The sequence below is a fragment of the Parus major genome, chromosome 5, assembly GCF_001522545.3.
Source record: "Parus major isolate Abel chromosome 5, Parus_major1.1, whole genome shotgun sequence".
Lineage (NCBI taxonomy): Eukaryota > Metazoa > Chordata > Aves > Passeriformes > Paridae > Parus > Parus major.
Window position 1 is genome coordinate 17,990,050 of NC_031774.1, and position 15,191 is coordinate 18,005,240.

The 15,191-nt window shown below is 38.9% G+C and overlaps 1 protein-coding gene across 2 annotated transcripts in view; it reads left to right on the top strand.

Annotated features, from left to right (window-relative positions):
• The window catches only part of LRP5 (LDL receptor related protein 5), a 138,196-nt gene extending 124,254 nt beyond the window's left edge, over nucleotides 1-13,942 (top strand). The window contains exons 20-23 of one of the 2 annotated variants that reach the window (XM_015631472.1): nucleotides 1,922-2,158; nucleotides 3,430-3,569; nucleotides 6,446-6,543; nucleotides 7,036-7,490. In XM_015631472.1, the coding sequence (XP_015486958.1) occupies nucleotides 1,922-2,158; nucleotides 3,430-3,569; nucleotides 6,446-6,543; nucleotides 7,036-7,297 (737 nt within the window). In that variant the 3' untranslated portion in view covers nucleotides 7,298-7,490. Of the gene's footprint in view, nucleotides 1-1,921; nucleotides 2,159-3,429; nucleotides 3,570-6,445; nucleotides 6,550-7,035 lie in introns of both variants that reach the window. The other variant, XM_015631471.2, reaches the window with a different exon arrangement.
• Nucleotides 13,943-15,191: the final 1,249 nt, after the last annotated feature.

A 15,191-nucleotide genomic window follows, 5' to 3' on the forward strand; every position in this document is an offset into this window, starting at 1 on the left:
TGTAGGACCAACATTAGTAGACTGTGAAGTGTTAACATCTTAGATCTTGTCACGTTTTGAAGCACCACTTGTCAGAAGCTGTGCCACTGCTGGGATGAGAGGAGGCTTCACCAGGTTCAGTGCAAGGTAGCCTGTTTTCTTCCTTCCATCTTCGTGGTGGATACTGCAATGAGAAGTGTATTCCTGAGTAAGAATGGTGAAAAGAGCCCTAGTTATGATCAGAAAAAAAGGCTGAAAGAATGGAGGCAGAAGCTGCTGGAAATTTCAGACTGAACATATTCTGTTTATCTCTTTAGCTTTCATCCAGTTCCTCCAGTTTCCTGGATAATATAAGGCCGCTTCTTCCTCTGTTTTTTTCCCCCTCAGTTTCTTTGTGCACCTGGCAAACTTTCATGCTGCCAAGTTAATGCAGCTGTTTCCTGTTTGCACTTTGGGTCCAGTCCTGCAATTAGGTATTAACTGATTTAAATGTATTTATGTAGACATAGGATTGTCTCCTCTGGACCTCTTTGTGGAAATGAGCATTCTGTGGTTTCCCACTTGACTGAGGGAAAGAACTCAAATAGAGAATAAAAATGATTGCTACCTTCTAGATAAGGCTCTTGCATTCAAAAGAAGCTACATTAACCAAAATGAGAATTATGTATTTTAAAATAGCTAATTTGGGAACATATTTTAATTTTGGCTTTACTTTTTTTCAGTTATCACAGCCAAACGAATCTATTTAAAAATTAGGACCTTAGCTGACATAAAAGTTGTCATGCACTAACAAATGTGAAAAAAACATAAAGACTAATACAGAAATAAGTTCTTGATGCTGAGCTGTTAAGAGTTTATTGCTAGATCTTTGTATTTCCTTTATCTCCCTTCTCAAATTTCAGCTGTTTTTCTTTTCCTTCTGCTGAAGTGGAAACCAGAACCACTAGAGAAAAATTTTATGAAGTGAAGGCCTGAATCTTACGTGAACCCTTTCACTTCTTACAACTTCATAAAGGGGGAAGGGGCCTATAGTTAGAACTGAGCATCTAAAATTTGGACAAGTTTATTTTGATTTTTTCACTTTTTGAATGTATCTATTAGTGCATGTTAAAAGAATTAAAATTATAAATGATGTGTGAATCACATGGAAAAAAATGCAAGAACATTGCATATGTGAAAAGCAGAGAGGTGTCAGGTTGATCTGGCAAGAATTTTGAATGTGTTATGCATAATGAGGGGGAGATGTGAGGTGTAGCTCATCTCAAATACTGCAGCACTTTTTATTATATAACATTGGGCTACATAGGGGAAAAAAATAATGAGTAGAAAGTATTTGAGATAAATTTGGATTGTGTTTTCCTTCCAATATATAAAGTGGGGTTTCTTTGAAATCAAGTCATATTTTAGGAAGGAAAAGAATTCTGTTTTAAGACCTGTATTGACTAGAAAGACATCCAGTGCTTAGTATATGTGGTAGCTTCCCTACTGGTAAATTTTCTTGATTTTTCATGTTATTGCTAGCCCAAATGGCTTTTGCGAGATCAATCCTCTCTGATTAAAGATTTAATATTTATAACTATCCTCTATCTTTGGAGGATCCAGTGGAGTATCCTCCATTGACTTTGGAGGGAAGAGAAGAAAAGGAAACTTTCTAGACTGTTGTTCTATCAAGATAAGGAATCCCATTTCAGGATAAATTATTAGACAAAAGAAAAGTACTTTGCTCATACTGCTTTATGGAGGGGAAGAGGAGGCATGAAGTCTTGTGTATTGGATCAGAATATCTGGAGTTACAGACACCTGAGTGTGATGCAGATGCTTTAAAAGGCACTGTGTGAATGACTGTGTGCTGACTGATTTGCTGAATGAGCTCCAGGACAGCAGCATGAGCACTGCTCCTTGTTTAATGGCCATATTTAATTTTCTTCTCCTCTCTTTCCAGAAAAATCGAAGCCAGCCTCGGATGAGTCCCAGCCACACAGCAGTGCCATTGGTCCTGTGATTGGGATAATACTGTCCCTGTTTGTCATGGGAGGCATGTACTTTGTGTGCCAGCGGGTGGTGTGCCAGCGCTACGCCGGGCCCAATAGCCCTTTCCCACACGAGTACGTCAGTGGCACCCCTCATGTCCCTCTCAATTTTATCGCTCCAGGAAGTTCTCAACACGGCACTTTTACTGGTAAGGGTGCTAAGGACCTTGCATCTGATCAGTACCATTACACTGTCTGGATTTTGAGCTTTACACAGTATTAAGGCTGCTGGGTGTGGAGTTTTCAAAGAGCAGAAATTAGATGTTGGTCTGCTCCGTGGTTTTGGGATGAATCTGTCATTTGAATCAAATATGTAAAATCTATTAGCTTTTCTTGCACTTTAATGACTATGGTCAGCTATTCCTGCTTAAATTATGTTACCATGGTTATCAAGAGGTTTTTGTGGTAGGAAATAAAATTAGAGGATGGAATAATTGCAGGTAAAATCTTCACAGGGGTATTTTAAATTGGACTTCACACTAAAGCTTTTTTAATTAAAATGAGTATCAGTGGTTTTCATCTACACTTCTGGAGGTGCTAAACTGAGCTGTCATTCTGATGCTCATCCATATTTGTTAGCTTTTTCTAATTCATATTGTTATGACAAGGTACAACAGTTGAAAATCTTATTATTCATGTTAATTCTAAGGAAAAGACAGGTTTCTAATACCCTGGCATTTCTGAGAAGGATATATGGTCATGAATGATGATTACAAATACTTACTCTGCTTGTAATAAATATTTCCTGCATTTGGAAAAACAAGTTCTGAAAACTTCCCAGACTTCACTTTTATGTTAGCACTGAATAGTCTGATGGGAAGAAGCTGAAAATGAATTATCAGAGTTAAGAGTATATCATAGATAGATATACAGATTGGAGAATGATGTCTTCTATTTTCCTCTAATTCAGGTTTCCTTCCTTTTGTCTCTGCTGATTTTCAATTTTAACTGTGATTATTTTCAGTAAAAATAATTGGGTTTTGCAGTTATTCATGTACTTGCAATTGAATTTCTTGCAATGGAAATTGAAACTTGTGAGGTCTCAAGCTTGGTTTTTTTGGGCATTTTATAATGGGTTTTTCTGCAAATGCTTAAGTTTGTTTAATTGGAAAATTTCTTAGTTAATTTGGGTGAACACTTTGGATCAGCTGTTCTGAAGATTCCTTTTTCAGCAGTGTGATAGTAGGTTGTGAGGAGTTCGGTGCTGCAGTGAGACAATAGATGGTCTGAGGGTGAAATGTTTTCTTTACAAAAAGTGTAGTTCCTTGTAATCCTGAAGTTTTTACATAAAGCACTCGTGCCGAAGTGTGACAACCATTATTGTTGCATGGGTTTGCAAAGCTAGGGATTTTGTTTGTTTGGCACTGATAGATAACACTGTGATTTATCTAACCTTGTTTTCCTCTCTGTTTCAATGCAGGCATCTCTTGTGGAAAGTCCATGATCAGCTCCATGAGCCTCATGGGAGGAAGCAGCGGTGCCCCATTGTATGACAGAAACCATGTTACTGGAGCATCTTCAAGTAGCTCATCCAGCACTAAAGCCACTTTCTACCCACAGGTATGTCCTGGAAATACACTGGTGAGTTAGGTATCTCCTTCTTCTGAAGAAGGGAAAGGTGAAACTTTGTGCTTATTAAGTAGATGTTAATGACTGTTAACAACTCTAGGGTGTTACTGTTTATGATATGCAGACCCATTTTGACACTTGGTAAACTTCACAAAAGGGCTTTGTTGTAGTCCATCAGGATTATACAGTGCTCTGTGATGTCCAAAATGTTTTGTTATCAGAGTGATACTCAACTAGTTTGTTCCTAGATATTTCTGTCTTCCTTTGGAGATGCCACCTCCTTTGCTCTTTGCTAGCTCTGATGGCTGTGGCCCAATGACATTTTGCATTGCCTAATGCTGCAGGCACACAAGGAATAATAAGGCAAGCAAAACAGAACAGGACTGGAATGCGAATGTGTATGAAATAAGCTTGACTTGCTGTTTAGATATTGTGTTGATTGTTGATTCAGAAAACCAAGTGCATGCACTGGGGGAAAACACTGGTACAGCAGGGTGAGGTAGAGGTTACTCTGCTGGCATTATTTCAGATATAATTTAGCTCCATTTCTGACTTTTGAGTGTCAGAAGTGACAGAAGTCTTGTCCCCATATCACAGTTTCACAAATTCCAAGATGGATATTCTGAATGGAAAGAGTCCTCTCTGAATATGTAGGAGAGACATACAAAGGTTCTTGTTTGCCGACATACTTTGTCGTGGCAGTTTTTTTCCATTTTGCTTCTGAGCAATACATCTGTTGGCTTTTAGGTACACACAACAAGCTGCCAGAGTTGATGTTCCATCTATCAAGGGGATTTTTGTGTAGTATTGAATCAGGAGCCTACACACTGTGTGGGCATACATGCATTTGTGTTTATACCTGAACCGTTATGCTCTTTGTGGGCATTTTGATTGATGACATTTTGGCCAGTTACAAAGGTACTTTCCCTCCCTTTAAGAAGGGCAAAAAAATGGAAAAGAGAGGTTTGTGAGCTTATCTGTTGGTAAGGTAAAATTGGATACTTCTTGCATTGCCTTCCCAGTGAAGCCATCGAGAAGCAGATATTTGGAACTCAGCAGCCCTCCTAATTTAGCTTGTCTCATGCATCATCAGTGTCTCTGTAATGTGCTGAGCAATTTCATGCTAGACCTGATTGATGTGTCAGTACCACACTAAAAAGGATGAACAGAAAAAACACTTACTTAAATAAAGCTTGAAAGAGAAAAGAAGCCCAAGAGCTAATCTGCCTATGTGATTCCATGGGATCTGTGTTGGCCAAAAGATCAACTCTTCCATTTGACTTCTGGCCTAAGTTAATCTGACTGTTGCTGAGAATTCTTTTTCCACACTTTGCTATGTCAGCCAGGGCCTGCAGGGATTGTTTCCTTCTTGAAAGGCATGCTAGGTTCTTAGATGGAAGCTATTGCGAGGGCTTTGTTACATTGAGGTACTGCTTAAATGTTTTGGTGAGTTCTGCCTGGTAGTTTATTACCCAGCTTTAGGCTAATAATCAAAAGGACAAATCTGAGCATTTTAGTTTTCTTGGCTTTTTTGGTTTGTTTAACAGATCTCAGTGGTACTGAGAGGTGCTTCAGTGAATAGAGACTGGGAAAGAATCAGTGTCAATGTAGTCATGCCAGTTTATGTACCTGAGAACCTGGCTAGAGGCATCCTGGCTGACACTGTTGCTGTGTTTAGTCTCAACATGAGGTGGCATTGGTGCAGCTCAGGGTGTCAGTAGGAGTGAATCCACAAGTAGCATGCAGTGCTCCTCCAAGGAAGATTTCTGGAAGATGCTTGTGGGGCAGTTACTCATCACACCCCACAGCTGGCAAAGGGGGGTATTCAAGCTTGTCTCCCTCCACATGAATCTGGGTGCAGGGCTTGTCAGTTTTAGTAACAGTGAGCTCAACTCAAAGGCCAGGAATCATTTTGCTGAATGCTGTACAGTGAAGACCCAAACAGTGATCTCCACTCCAGTGATTTTAGAGTGTTTCTGTGGGAGAAGAGCAGAGGAAGGATGGTCAGTGGGGCAGGCCATGAGTTGGCTGAATGCCCAGGGCAGGCAGTGTACAAGATGCACACATCAGTAGCAAGGCTCAACAAACAGCAATGGTGTAATTTTCCACAATGGAAGAGATAAAATGCTCTTCTTGGGTTTAGGCCAATGTCCTAATGGCTGTGTCAAAGGTTCAGCTTCCCGCTGGTAGAAGAATCCTAAATGATTTTGAAGCCTGCTAAACTTTTTCCTTGTGTGAAGGCTACCAGTAACTGTATGTAGGCACTCTAAGCTGAGCCATGTGTGTAAGCTGTCTATATGCACACATAGCCAGTGTGTATAAGCCAATATAAGTATTTTATAGCTCAATATGCCTTTTGCATTGTGAACTCTGCCAAAATTATATGTTTATAGAGCAAGAATAAAAATGAAGCATTTAGGGAAGGATGGGGTTTTATTAGTTATAGTAAAGGAACTTGGCTTCCTGACCCTACTGTTGACTGGGGACATGTTTAGGGTCTGGGAGTGGAACATACTTCATGCTGAGGATGTTATCAGTCCTTATGTCCAAGGAAGTACACTTAGATTCAGCCAAACTGGGTCTCATTTCCAGCTTTATTCTGGCCTTCCAGCGTAATAACAGATGTGGCAAGGAAGAAAATTCCCTGTACTGAGAACTTTGAAGGTCTGCACAGTACCTAAGTCCAAACTAAAGTTTTGTAATAAACATCTGTGAACTTTAAAAATGCATTAGCACATCCAAGCAGGTAGGAGAGGAAGCTAGAATAAGGATGAATGACAAGATGAAAGCATAAATACTATTTTCAAATTAAGTAAAATTGTATAATTAACCCAAAATTTTACACTTCTTTTTCCTGTTGTTTCTAGATTTTGAACCCACCTCCTTCCCCAGCTACTGATCGCTCCTTATACAACGCAGAGATGTTTTATTCCTCAAACATTCCTTCAAACACAAGATCTTACAGGTACAGGTCAGATAAAAAGGTTTGCTAAACCTTCTCTTTGTCTGCCTTGAGTTTTGGATCTTGTTCAGACTTCATTTAAAAATCTTTTCCTCTCTTGATAAATGACTGTTCAAATTATGTACATTATATTTCTATGTAACAGTCCCTGAGCATCCTGTATAGAGGTTGGTTTTCTGCTCATTCCCTTAATCTTATCTTGAAACTCTTTCATGAGTCCACCTATTTGTCAGTGGCTGGGCTAAAGGATCATAGTGGTCTCCTCTGTTAGGTTAGGGGCTGGAAAAATGTGCAGCTGGCTGAGGGTAGTTGTGCCGTTCAAAATTGACACAGTTCAGGTACTTCTTGTTGTATTTCTCTGAGAGTCTGAATTAAGGCTTGTGTAGTACTAATGAACAGGCATCTTGACTGAACACACAGAGCAACTCAATCTCTTTTCTTTCTTTCCTCCCCAGATTGCAACTAATGCATGTGCTTTTTCTGTTTTTTGTGCAGGCCATACCTTATACGAGGGATAGCTCCACCCACAACCCCATGCAGCACAGATGTCTGTGACAGTGACTATACTACAAGTCGATGGAAGGCCAACAAATACTATATAGATTTAAATTCAGACTCAGACCCTTATCCCCCTCCACCCACACCTCGCAGTCAGTACATGTCGGCAGAAGAAAGTTGCCCTCCATCTCCTGCCACGGAACGAAGCTATTTTCACCTCTACCCCCCTCCACCCTCTCCTTGTACAGACTCTTCATGACCTCAACAGAAGGAACTTTTCCTGTAAATATTTTAAAATATGAACAGATTTAAAATATATATTTTATGATTTAAAAATAAATCTGGGTGGGAATTAAACAAAACTAAATGTGAATAAAAATGGGTTGGAGGGGTGGGGCTGTGAAAAATTGTACAGAGGAAGAATATTTATAAAATTGATTTTTTTAACTTAATTTCAATTCTTTTGTGCCATATTTGCCTTTTTGAAGTCATGTAACTGACTCAGTCTCCAAAGGATTTGGGGAGGGAATGTTGAAACTTTCTGCATTTTTAAGTCACCTTCTTACATGCAAAAAGTGTACGTAGTTATTTTTGTTAATGTAAGACAAGAAAACTAAGTGGCTTGTTGGAAGGGAGGTCATCTAAAGAAAATGTAGGCTTATTCCTAGAGAAGAAAAACTCATTTAATTACACTTGTCAGTATCATCCCTTCACCACCACTGGAAGAAAACGTGCAGGATCACAACCCTTAGATGCTCCTGTTTGCAAACGAGCTGAATGCTTTCCAGCAGAACTTGAGTGCCAAGACATGAATTTCAAACCTCCCTCTCCATCTGCTTAGTGTTGAACAGAAAGAACATTTCTCTTGGCCAAACCTTCCAGCTTAACTAAACGCAAAGGCATCATGTCCTACCTCATGTCAGTGGCACTCTGCACATGGCCGATTCTGAGTCATGCTGAAAAATATTTGTCCTAAAAAATTTGGTTTAGTCCCAACCAGTTCCCCACCTGACTGGGTGAATTGTAGCAGAAGCAGTTGTACTGACCTGTGGATGAGAGCAAGGGTCAAGTTTGAAGTGATATTTAAGCTAAGAGAAATGCCCAACAAATTGCAGATTTGGTCAGAGTCACCATTTTAATAGTGATGCGACCCAGGTCCTTCATCCTTCCTTGTGAAATTTTGGTGACTGTATGGGAAGAAGCTGTAACAGTCAGCTGCTTCTTAAAACACAGTGCTAGTCTTCTTTTTCTCAAGTGTCCTGTAATCACTGTGCCAGATTTCTGAGGTGTTCACGCATGTTGACTTGATCAGAGAATTGCTTTGTGTCTTAATTTTCCAAAGTGGAACAAAATAGTCATTTGTATTCAAATGAGGAAAGTTGTTTGGGGTTTAGCTGGTGGTTGTAGAAAAAACGGTATCTGCATAGCTCAAGTAAAAAATCAGTTTAGTCATATCCCATAAAAACTTGCCACATGATTCATATTTAGAAATAGATAGAAAAAAGAACAGAGGAAGGAGAAAAGACATACTTTTTTCTATTCATGTTGATATAAAAATAATTAACTCATACAAACTGGTATAACCTCAGGACATCAAGATCAGCAATGTGCTTGTTCCCATTCCTACAAAAAAAAACCTATTAGGGAATGGGGGAGCTAGAATCGGTCCCTTTCAGATTCAGAAGATAAATTTTGGCTTTAATTGCTCTTTCTCTGTAGCAAAAAGGGTTGGGTATTGTATGGCACTTTATAAATTCAGTACTGGTGATGATAATGTGAGTGCCTGCTTGGGACATCTGAGGGAAGCTCTGAATATGCAAACTTGCACCTGCTTCTGCAGCTGCTCAATAACAGATGTGTTGGGCCTTCAACAGCTTTAATATTGATGGCAACAATGAAAATTTTTTAATTGTTTGAACTAAAATTGTACGTGGCTTTGGGTCTTTTTAGCAAGTTATTTGAAAGCACATCAGAGGAACCCTACAGCTCCAGGAGAGAGGTTTGGTTGTGGTAGTAGAAGGGCTGGTGCCACAGTGTTCTGCTCCACTTTGTGTTTTCAGATTTATTAGTCCAGATCTGTTCTTCCTGTCTGCATAGTTCAAGGATAGGATTTGTGCTGCCACTGGTGTATTACTGAAATTCCCAAAGCAGCATTTACTACCTTCATGTCTAAATTTTTACTTGAGGGATTAAGCACAAAGAAGATGATTTTTCATAGAGAAAAGTATAGAAATGAAGTTTAAGAATGGGTTCTTTCCTCATTTGCTATCAACATTAGTAATTTTGTACTATGCTGTGATGGGCAAGGTTTTAGTTTGTTACTCTTGGAGTGACTTAGCCAATCTCTGCACTGATGGTTTGGTAAGAGAAAGCAATTTTCATGTGATCATGTTTCAATTAACTAAATTAGGAATATAGATCCACAGCTCATGTGCCACATGAGTTATATAAAAGAGTATTTGTTCTACATTATAGCAGGTGGTGGTCCAATTTCATATCATATGTAATTTTCTGCTTGATAACTATTCACTGTTTATAATGAATTCATTAGTTGTTTCATGTCACAGTTCTAGCTTAGAGGTATACCACATTCATTTTCCTGTATTCCTGTGATGATACTGGATGCAAAAGTACTTAATTTTTTTTTTTTTCATTAAACCACTGATCTTTTTAAAGAGCCATAGCTATAAGAATCCTAACCACTTCATCTGAAGATTTGTATCCTATTACAAACATTGCAATTGAGTCCAAGAAAACTAGCATTTTTTACCGAGAGCTGAATGTGACTTAAGAGTCACATTTTTTTGGAGCTTGGGTTTTAAGAAGGAAGAAAGCACTTGGTGAATTGGGTGAATTAAGTATACATTTTTATTTCAGTTGAACATTCATAGCCTCTTGCTCTTGATGTTTGCTGGGGAATTGCCTTCTCTGAGGCACATGAACTTCAGTGATGAAAATCAAAGTCCCCCACTGCTCCATATTACTGACATTAAAAGCCTTTTCCAAAAAAAGATTGTATACAAATTTAGCATCTTAACATTTAAATACTAAATATTACTTTTGATTGCTGTAGACTATATACTTTTAAATGATTACTGCAATCCAGGTGTTAGAAAAGACCAGGAAGAAAACCTGAGCAACAGGAACTACTTCTTTCCAAATATCCCCTCTATGTTCTTAGTGATTTCCATCCTGTGAACTTTCAAGCTAAAACATAGAAAACAGATGCTATTTTCTTCTAGATAAGGATGAGAGAAGGACTTGCAGGGAATTAGTGAGTGCATATGAGATTCTGGCAGTTCAGGGATCAACAGGTAATGTTTGGGGGAAAGATGCTTTTTGGTGAGGTTTAAGCATAGTTTTAATAACGTAGAAGTTTTCTGTGAGGAAGCTGATTGAAACATTTTAAAAGTTCTATCCTAATAACCTGCAAAGGGGTACATGTGATTCAGCAACCTGTGTGAGTTGTGAGTACTTGAATCAGTGTTTTCAACCACTATTTCCCAAGCCCATTGTGACTGCATATTAGCACTTGAAACAACTCAGGGTGTCACAAGGAATGGTGTCTGGAGAGCAGCCAATAATGGGCAAATTGTATGGTTGATTCTGTGTTAAAGGACAGATGGCCCAGCAGAGAGAGAGCAGCTTACCTGTCCTGCAGTGCTGTCATGGAAGTGGCCACTTGGGTCTTCCCTCCTCTAGAATTTGTGCCATCTGCACGGCAGGTGAAGCAGCAGTGTGAGGCTGTAAGGTAAATGGACAAGTAATCATCATCAACAGTCAAGGACTCTTTTAAGGAACAATTTGTGCAAATTATAGCTTGACTTCAGCTAGACTGGCCCACTGCACCTTTAAATTTGCAGTAGAGATAGTGAATTTGTTCTGGATGAGTCTGAGGAAACTTCATGAGCACTATCCCAGCTGTCTTCTTTACTGAGGTTTCTTCTGTCTGGACAGATCATTAGAGAGCACTCAGGCTAAGATTCAGCTGAATCTCTATGTACGACAAATAATAATTTCTTCAGGACAGTGTTAAAGCACAAAATGCTTTGTGTCTAAAAATGAGATTATGCCACTATCAGCATATTCTAAAGAGGAAGGCAGAAATGAGTGGGAAACAAAATTCTTTTGGAATAATGGAATTGGTTTTCAGTAGTAAGCTTTCATTTCTGTGGTTTGCAAAGGTCTAGGCACTTCCTTAAAGGTTCTGCTTCTTTTCAAAGTAACAACAAAATTGTCTGTTCCCTCAATACCTGTTTTACAGACCTAGGATGAGCTTTCTGGAAAGCTCCAGGCTTGTTCACCCTAGATCTGTTTTCCATCTTGTATCTAGAATGTTATGTGCAAGGTCCAGAACTCATGATGTTCTCATCATTTTTATGCCAACTGGTGGCTCTTGAATTCTGAGGCTTTTGACATTCTGCTGCTTTGTGCACAGCAGTGAAAAAGGACTTGGAAGCAGGAGCACTCAAGTAAGAGCTGGTCATAGTGGGGTGATGACACTCCTCCGTGGCCTGCAGGGTCAGATCCCTTTGCTGGGGAGGGCTCTTGTGCTGCCCTTCCTCAGAGCCTGTTAGCACGTTGTGCTACTTCACAAGTGTGCTCAGTTAAACATCACAAAAGTTGTGTGTCCTGTTGGCCTCAAGCATTTTTGGAAGCAGATCTCTTCCATCATTTTGTTGGGGTTTATGTTGAGTAAGTCCAAATGAGCAGCTGTGCTTACAATTGCACTACAAATGATATCCATTAATGTCGGGAAATGAAAACAGAAGGCAGGCATGTTCCCAGTAATTAAGAACATGCACGACTGCCTGGCACGGAGCCCTAAATTAGAATATATTTGCTGTTACAGTGGTGAAGGACATTTATAAAGGTCCATGCATGGACAGAGCCTTAGACAAGCCACAGTCAAAATAACTGTTTGCAGCTCAGTCATTTGGTGGTGATTGTGTGTTGTGACTCCAATTATAAATTATGAGTAGAATCTTCCTTGTAAATTTACCTTGTCTGTAAGAAATTCAGGGAAGGCTGAATCCTAAACTCTGAGAGGTGTCTGCTGTTTCTGCTGCTGTTCCCTTAGGTACTGCGACACTTTCTGTTTATCATTATATATAAAAGTTCTCTTTCTACAGCAGTTTTAAGTTTAGCTAAACAGCTTAAGGTATTTACTACATGATAAAATAACTATTTAATAGGCATAGATATTTTCAATCCTTTTAGGTCTTCTACCTCTCCTTCCTGAGAACGCTTACCCTAGATTTTCTGAAGGGAGATTTTCTTTCATTTGTTTATTTTGAGGTTGGTCAGCTGTGCTGTGGGCTTTTTCACATAGAATCATACACCCTGTAAGGAATAAAAAAAGGAAAAATTTATTTTATATCAATGTTAAGCCTGCTGATAGCAATGTTGGAAACTTGATGGAAAGTCTGATATGTCTTCTGCATTCCCCAACAAAATCCTTCAAAATGCCATGTCCTGACATGCTGAGAGTGCTCCCAACCAGCTGTGACAAGCTGCCACATCCTGGCTGTTCCCAGCATGAGCCACAGCCCTTGTTGCAGTCAATCTCTGGAGTCAGGGCTAGGTCCTCACCAGCCAACACAGAAATCTGGTGGACAGAAGATCACAATGACAATTCCTAAACAGGTTGGTTTTTTGACAAAATACATGCAGAGAATGTGCTTAGAAGGACTTGTCAGAGGAGAAAAGCAAGTTTGACAGACTAATTCAGCACCATTGACACCTCTGAAAAGCGAGTGCTCCCGCTGATGCACCTTTCTGTAAATAAGAATTTAAGAGGCCGCTCTGGTGACAGCCTTCCTGGGGTGGCTGCGTTTGACAAAGGGAGCGATATTCCTGTTTGATTTGTACAGAGATCCTGCAGCCTGTAAATAGTTGTACATGGAATTCATCAGCCTGTGGAGGTAAAACAAAAAGTGTTGAAAGCGGGAGGACGGCTGTGTGAAATTTGGGGGTATCATAAACACAACTCTAACCCAGACCGCTTTCCTACTCACCTACTTGTATCGCAATTGCTGCTATTGTAAATATACAGGAATATACAGAGTACCAAGAATTTTTATATAACCCACAAGTAATCTTTTTATATTTATATTAAATTGTGTATTCTGCAAACAGCCTAATAATTACAGCTTTATATGCGTATCATTTTGTAGCATTTGTTACCTCAAAAGACAACCAAACCCAATACTTCAGTGCCTTGTGTATTTTAAACAGATTAACATATAAACTGGGGGAAATAAAAGTAGATTGTACTCAGCTGGTTTTAACAAAGCTTTGTATTATTGTTAGGGTTCTCTTCAGTTAAAATACATACAGCCACAAGTTGTGGAAATAACTGAAAGCTTAAAATTTTGGAGGTTTTTTTAGAGCATGCATGTTTTGAATTTGTAATATATTGGAGTTTCTCTCAAATGCATTATTTCAAGTTAACTTTGACTTATATATTCATATCTATTTCAATGGACATCCCAATACCTGTCAAAAATACGTAGCATTTAAAAAAAAAAATGCCAGTGACTGATATTTAGGTTTGGGGATTAAATTAACACTGTTTTCAGCATGTTACAATTTTCATTAGAGCCATAAAGTTTTTATCATGTTACAGAAAGTCTTTATCAATTATCTTCCCAAGCATGGCCTTCTAGCCCACAAATGACTTGGTAATAGTGTTGTAAAAAAATCTTTGAGGCTGTCATCACTTCAGACCATTGTACTTTAACAATTTTCTGGTCATGAAACTGCAATGTTTCCTTATGTTAACAAAACCAAAGGCTTGTTTGAAGTAACTGGTATTTTGTATAAATATTTGTACAGATAACAGACTCTGCTTTTGTACTATAGATTATGTGGATTTTGTTTTATAATAAATGCTTTAAAAATGCTTAGCAGCCATTTTATGAGCAAAGCTGTTTCATCACCTACAGTAGAGACAACCAGCCAGTATCACAACAGTTTTAGATACTATTTAAGATAAGGATAGTGCTGTCTCCTTGGTTTTAATTTTCAGATGTACGATAACAGTGAGAGCTGGAAAGCAAATCACCTTTAGAATTAGAGTTGTTAGCTATTAGAACTTACCACAAGTTTGTCAATATCATGACCTTACAAAAATAGTTATACTCCATAGGAACAATCTCAATTGTTCTGACTAGGCCAGATCTGAGCTGTATTTCTTTTTTAAATTGTATGATATCTTTTAAATGGATGCTATAGGATGTCAAAGTTAACTTTTTAAATAATGGCTTCTTTTTTTTTTATGGTGAACATACTTGAAAACTAGTTCCAATGAGTCTAATTTTGTCTTCATTTGTATAGTCAATATTGGTGGTCTCAGATTTGTGAGATTTAACCTAGAAGTCAAAATTACTTTTGGTGGAGATATCCTTTTTCCTGCGTGCTGATGAGATGGGACTCAGACTGAAGTGTTTCTGAGCAGTTATCAGCAGTCATGGTGAAGTCCAGTTCCGTTTCTTCTGATTTTTCCAGGCTAGAGAAAAAAATAGAGCATACACATTCAGATATCTGCTTGTTTCCTACAAAGTTCTTCCAGATTTTGCATTATACTGAACCAGAAAATGTCAAAAGATTTTTCCTCTTAGCCACATTATCTTTGCTAATAATGCAAGCTTTGGCCCTGGAGCAGCCATATGATGACTGTCTAGACCTAGTGATTTACACCATCACTGATTAGGATGGATTTGTAGCTTGAAGGAAAATGACAAATCTGCTGGTGCTCTGCTCAGCTTGGAACAGGCCTTTCATCATCCTTTTGTGTTAGAAAAGTTGGACCAAATTACTCAGAAGTACAGAAAGATTTTTAGGATTTTATATGGCATGAAGCAGAACAGCCCCACTCTTCTTTCTGGAACTTCTGGCTGTAGCTAGGCTTTCTCTCCTGAAAGGATGCATAAGGTCCTCTTGGAGTGGACTCTGACACTGGCTGGTTGCAGGGAGGTGTCTGATACATGTATCCCACATAATAGTACAGATTTCTGCACAGCATACCTATCATTCTGACTCCTCCAGTGCCTTAATCCCAGATGTTTCTTGAAACCAGAGGACACGGTATTTTCTTTTTGCTCCACAAAAGCTTGCTCAGCTGTCTGGATGGATCTTTGTAGCCTTACACT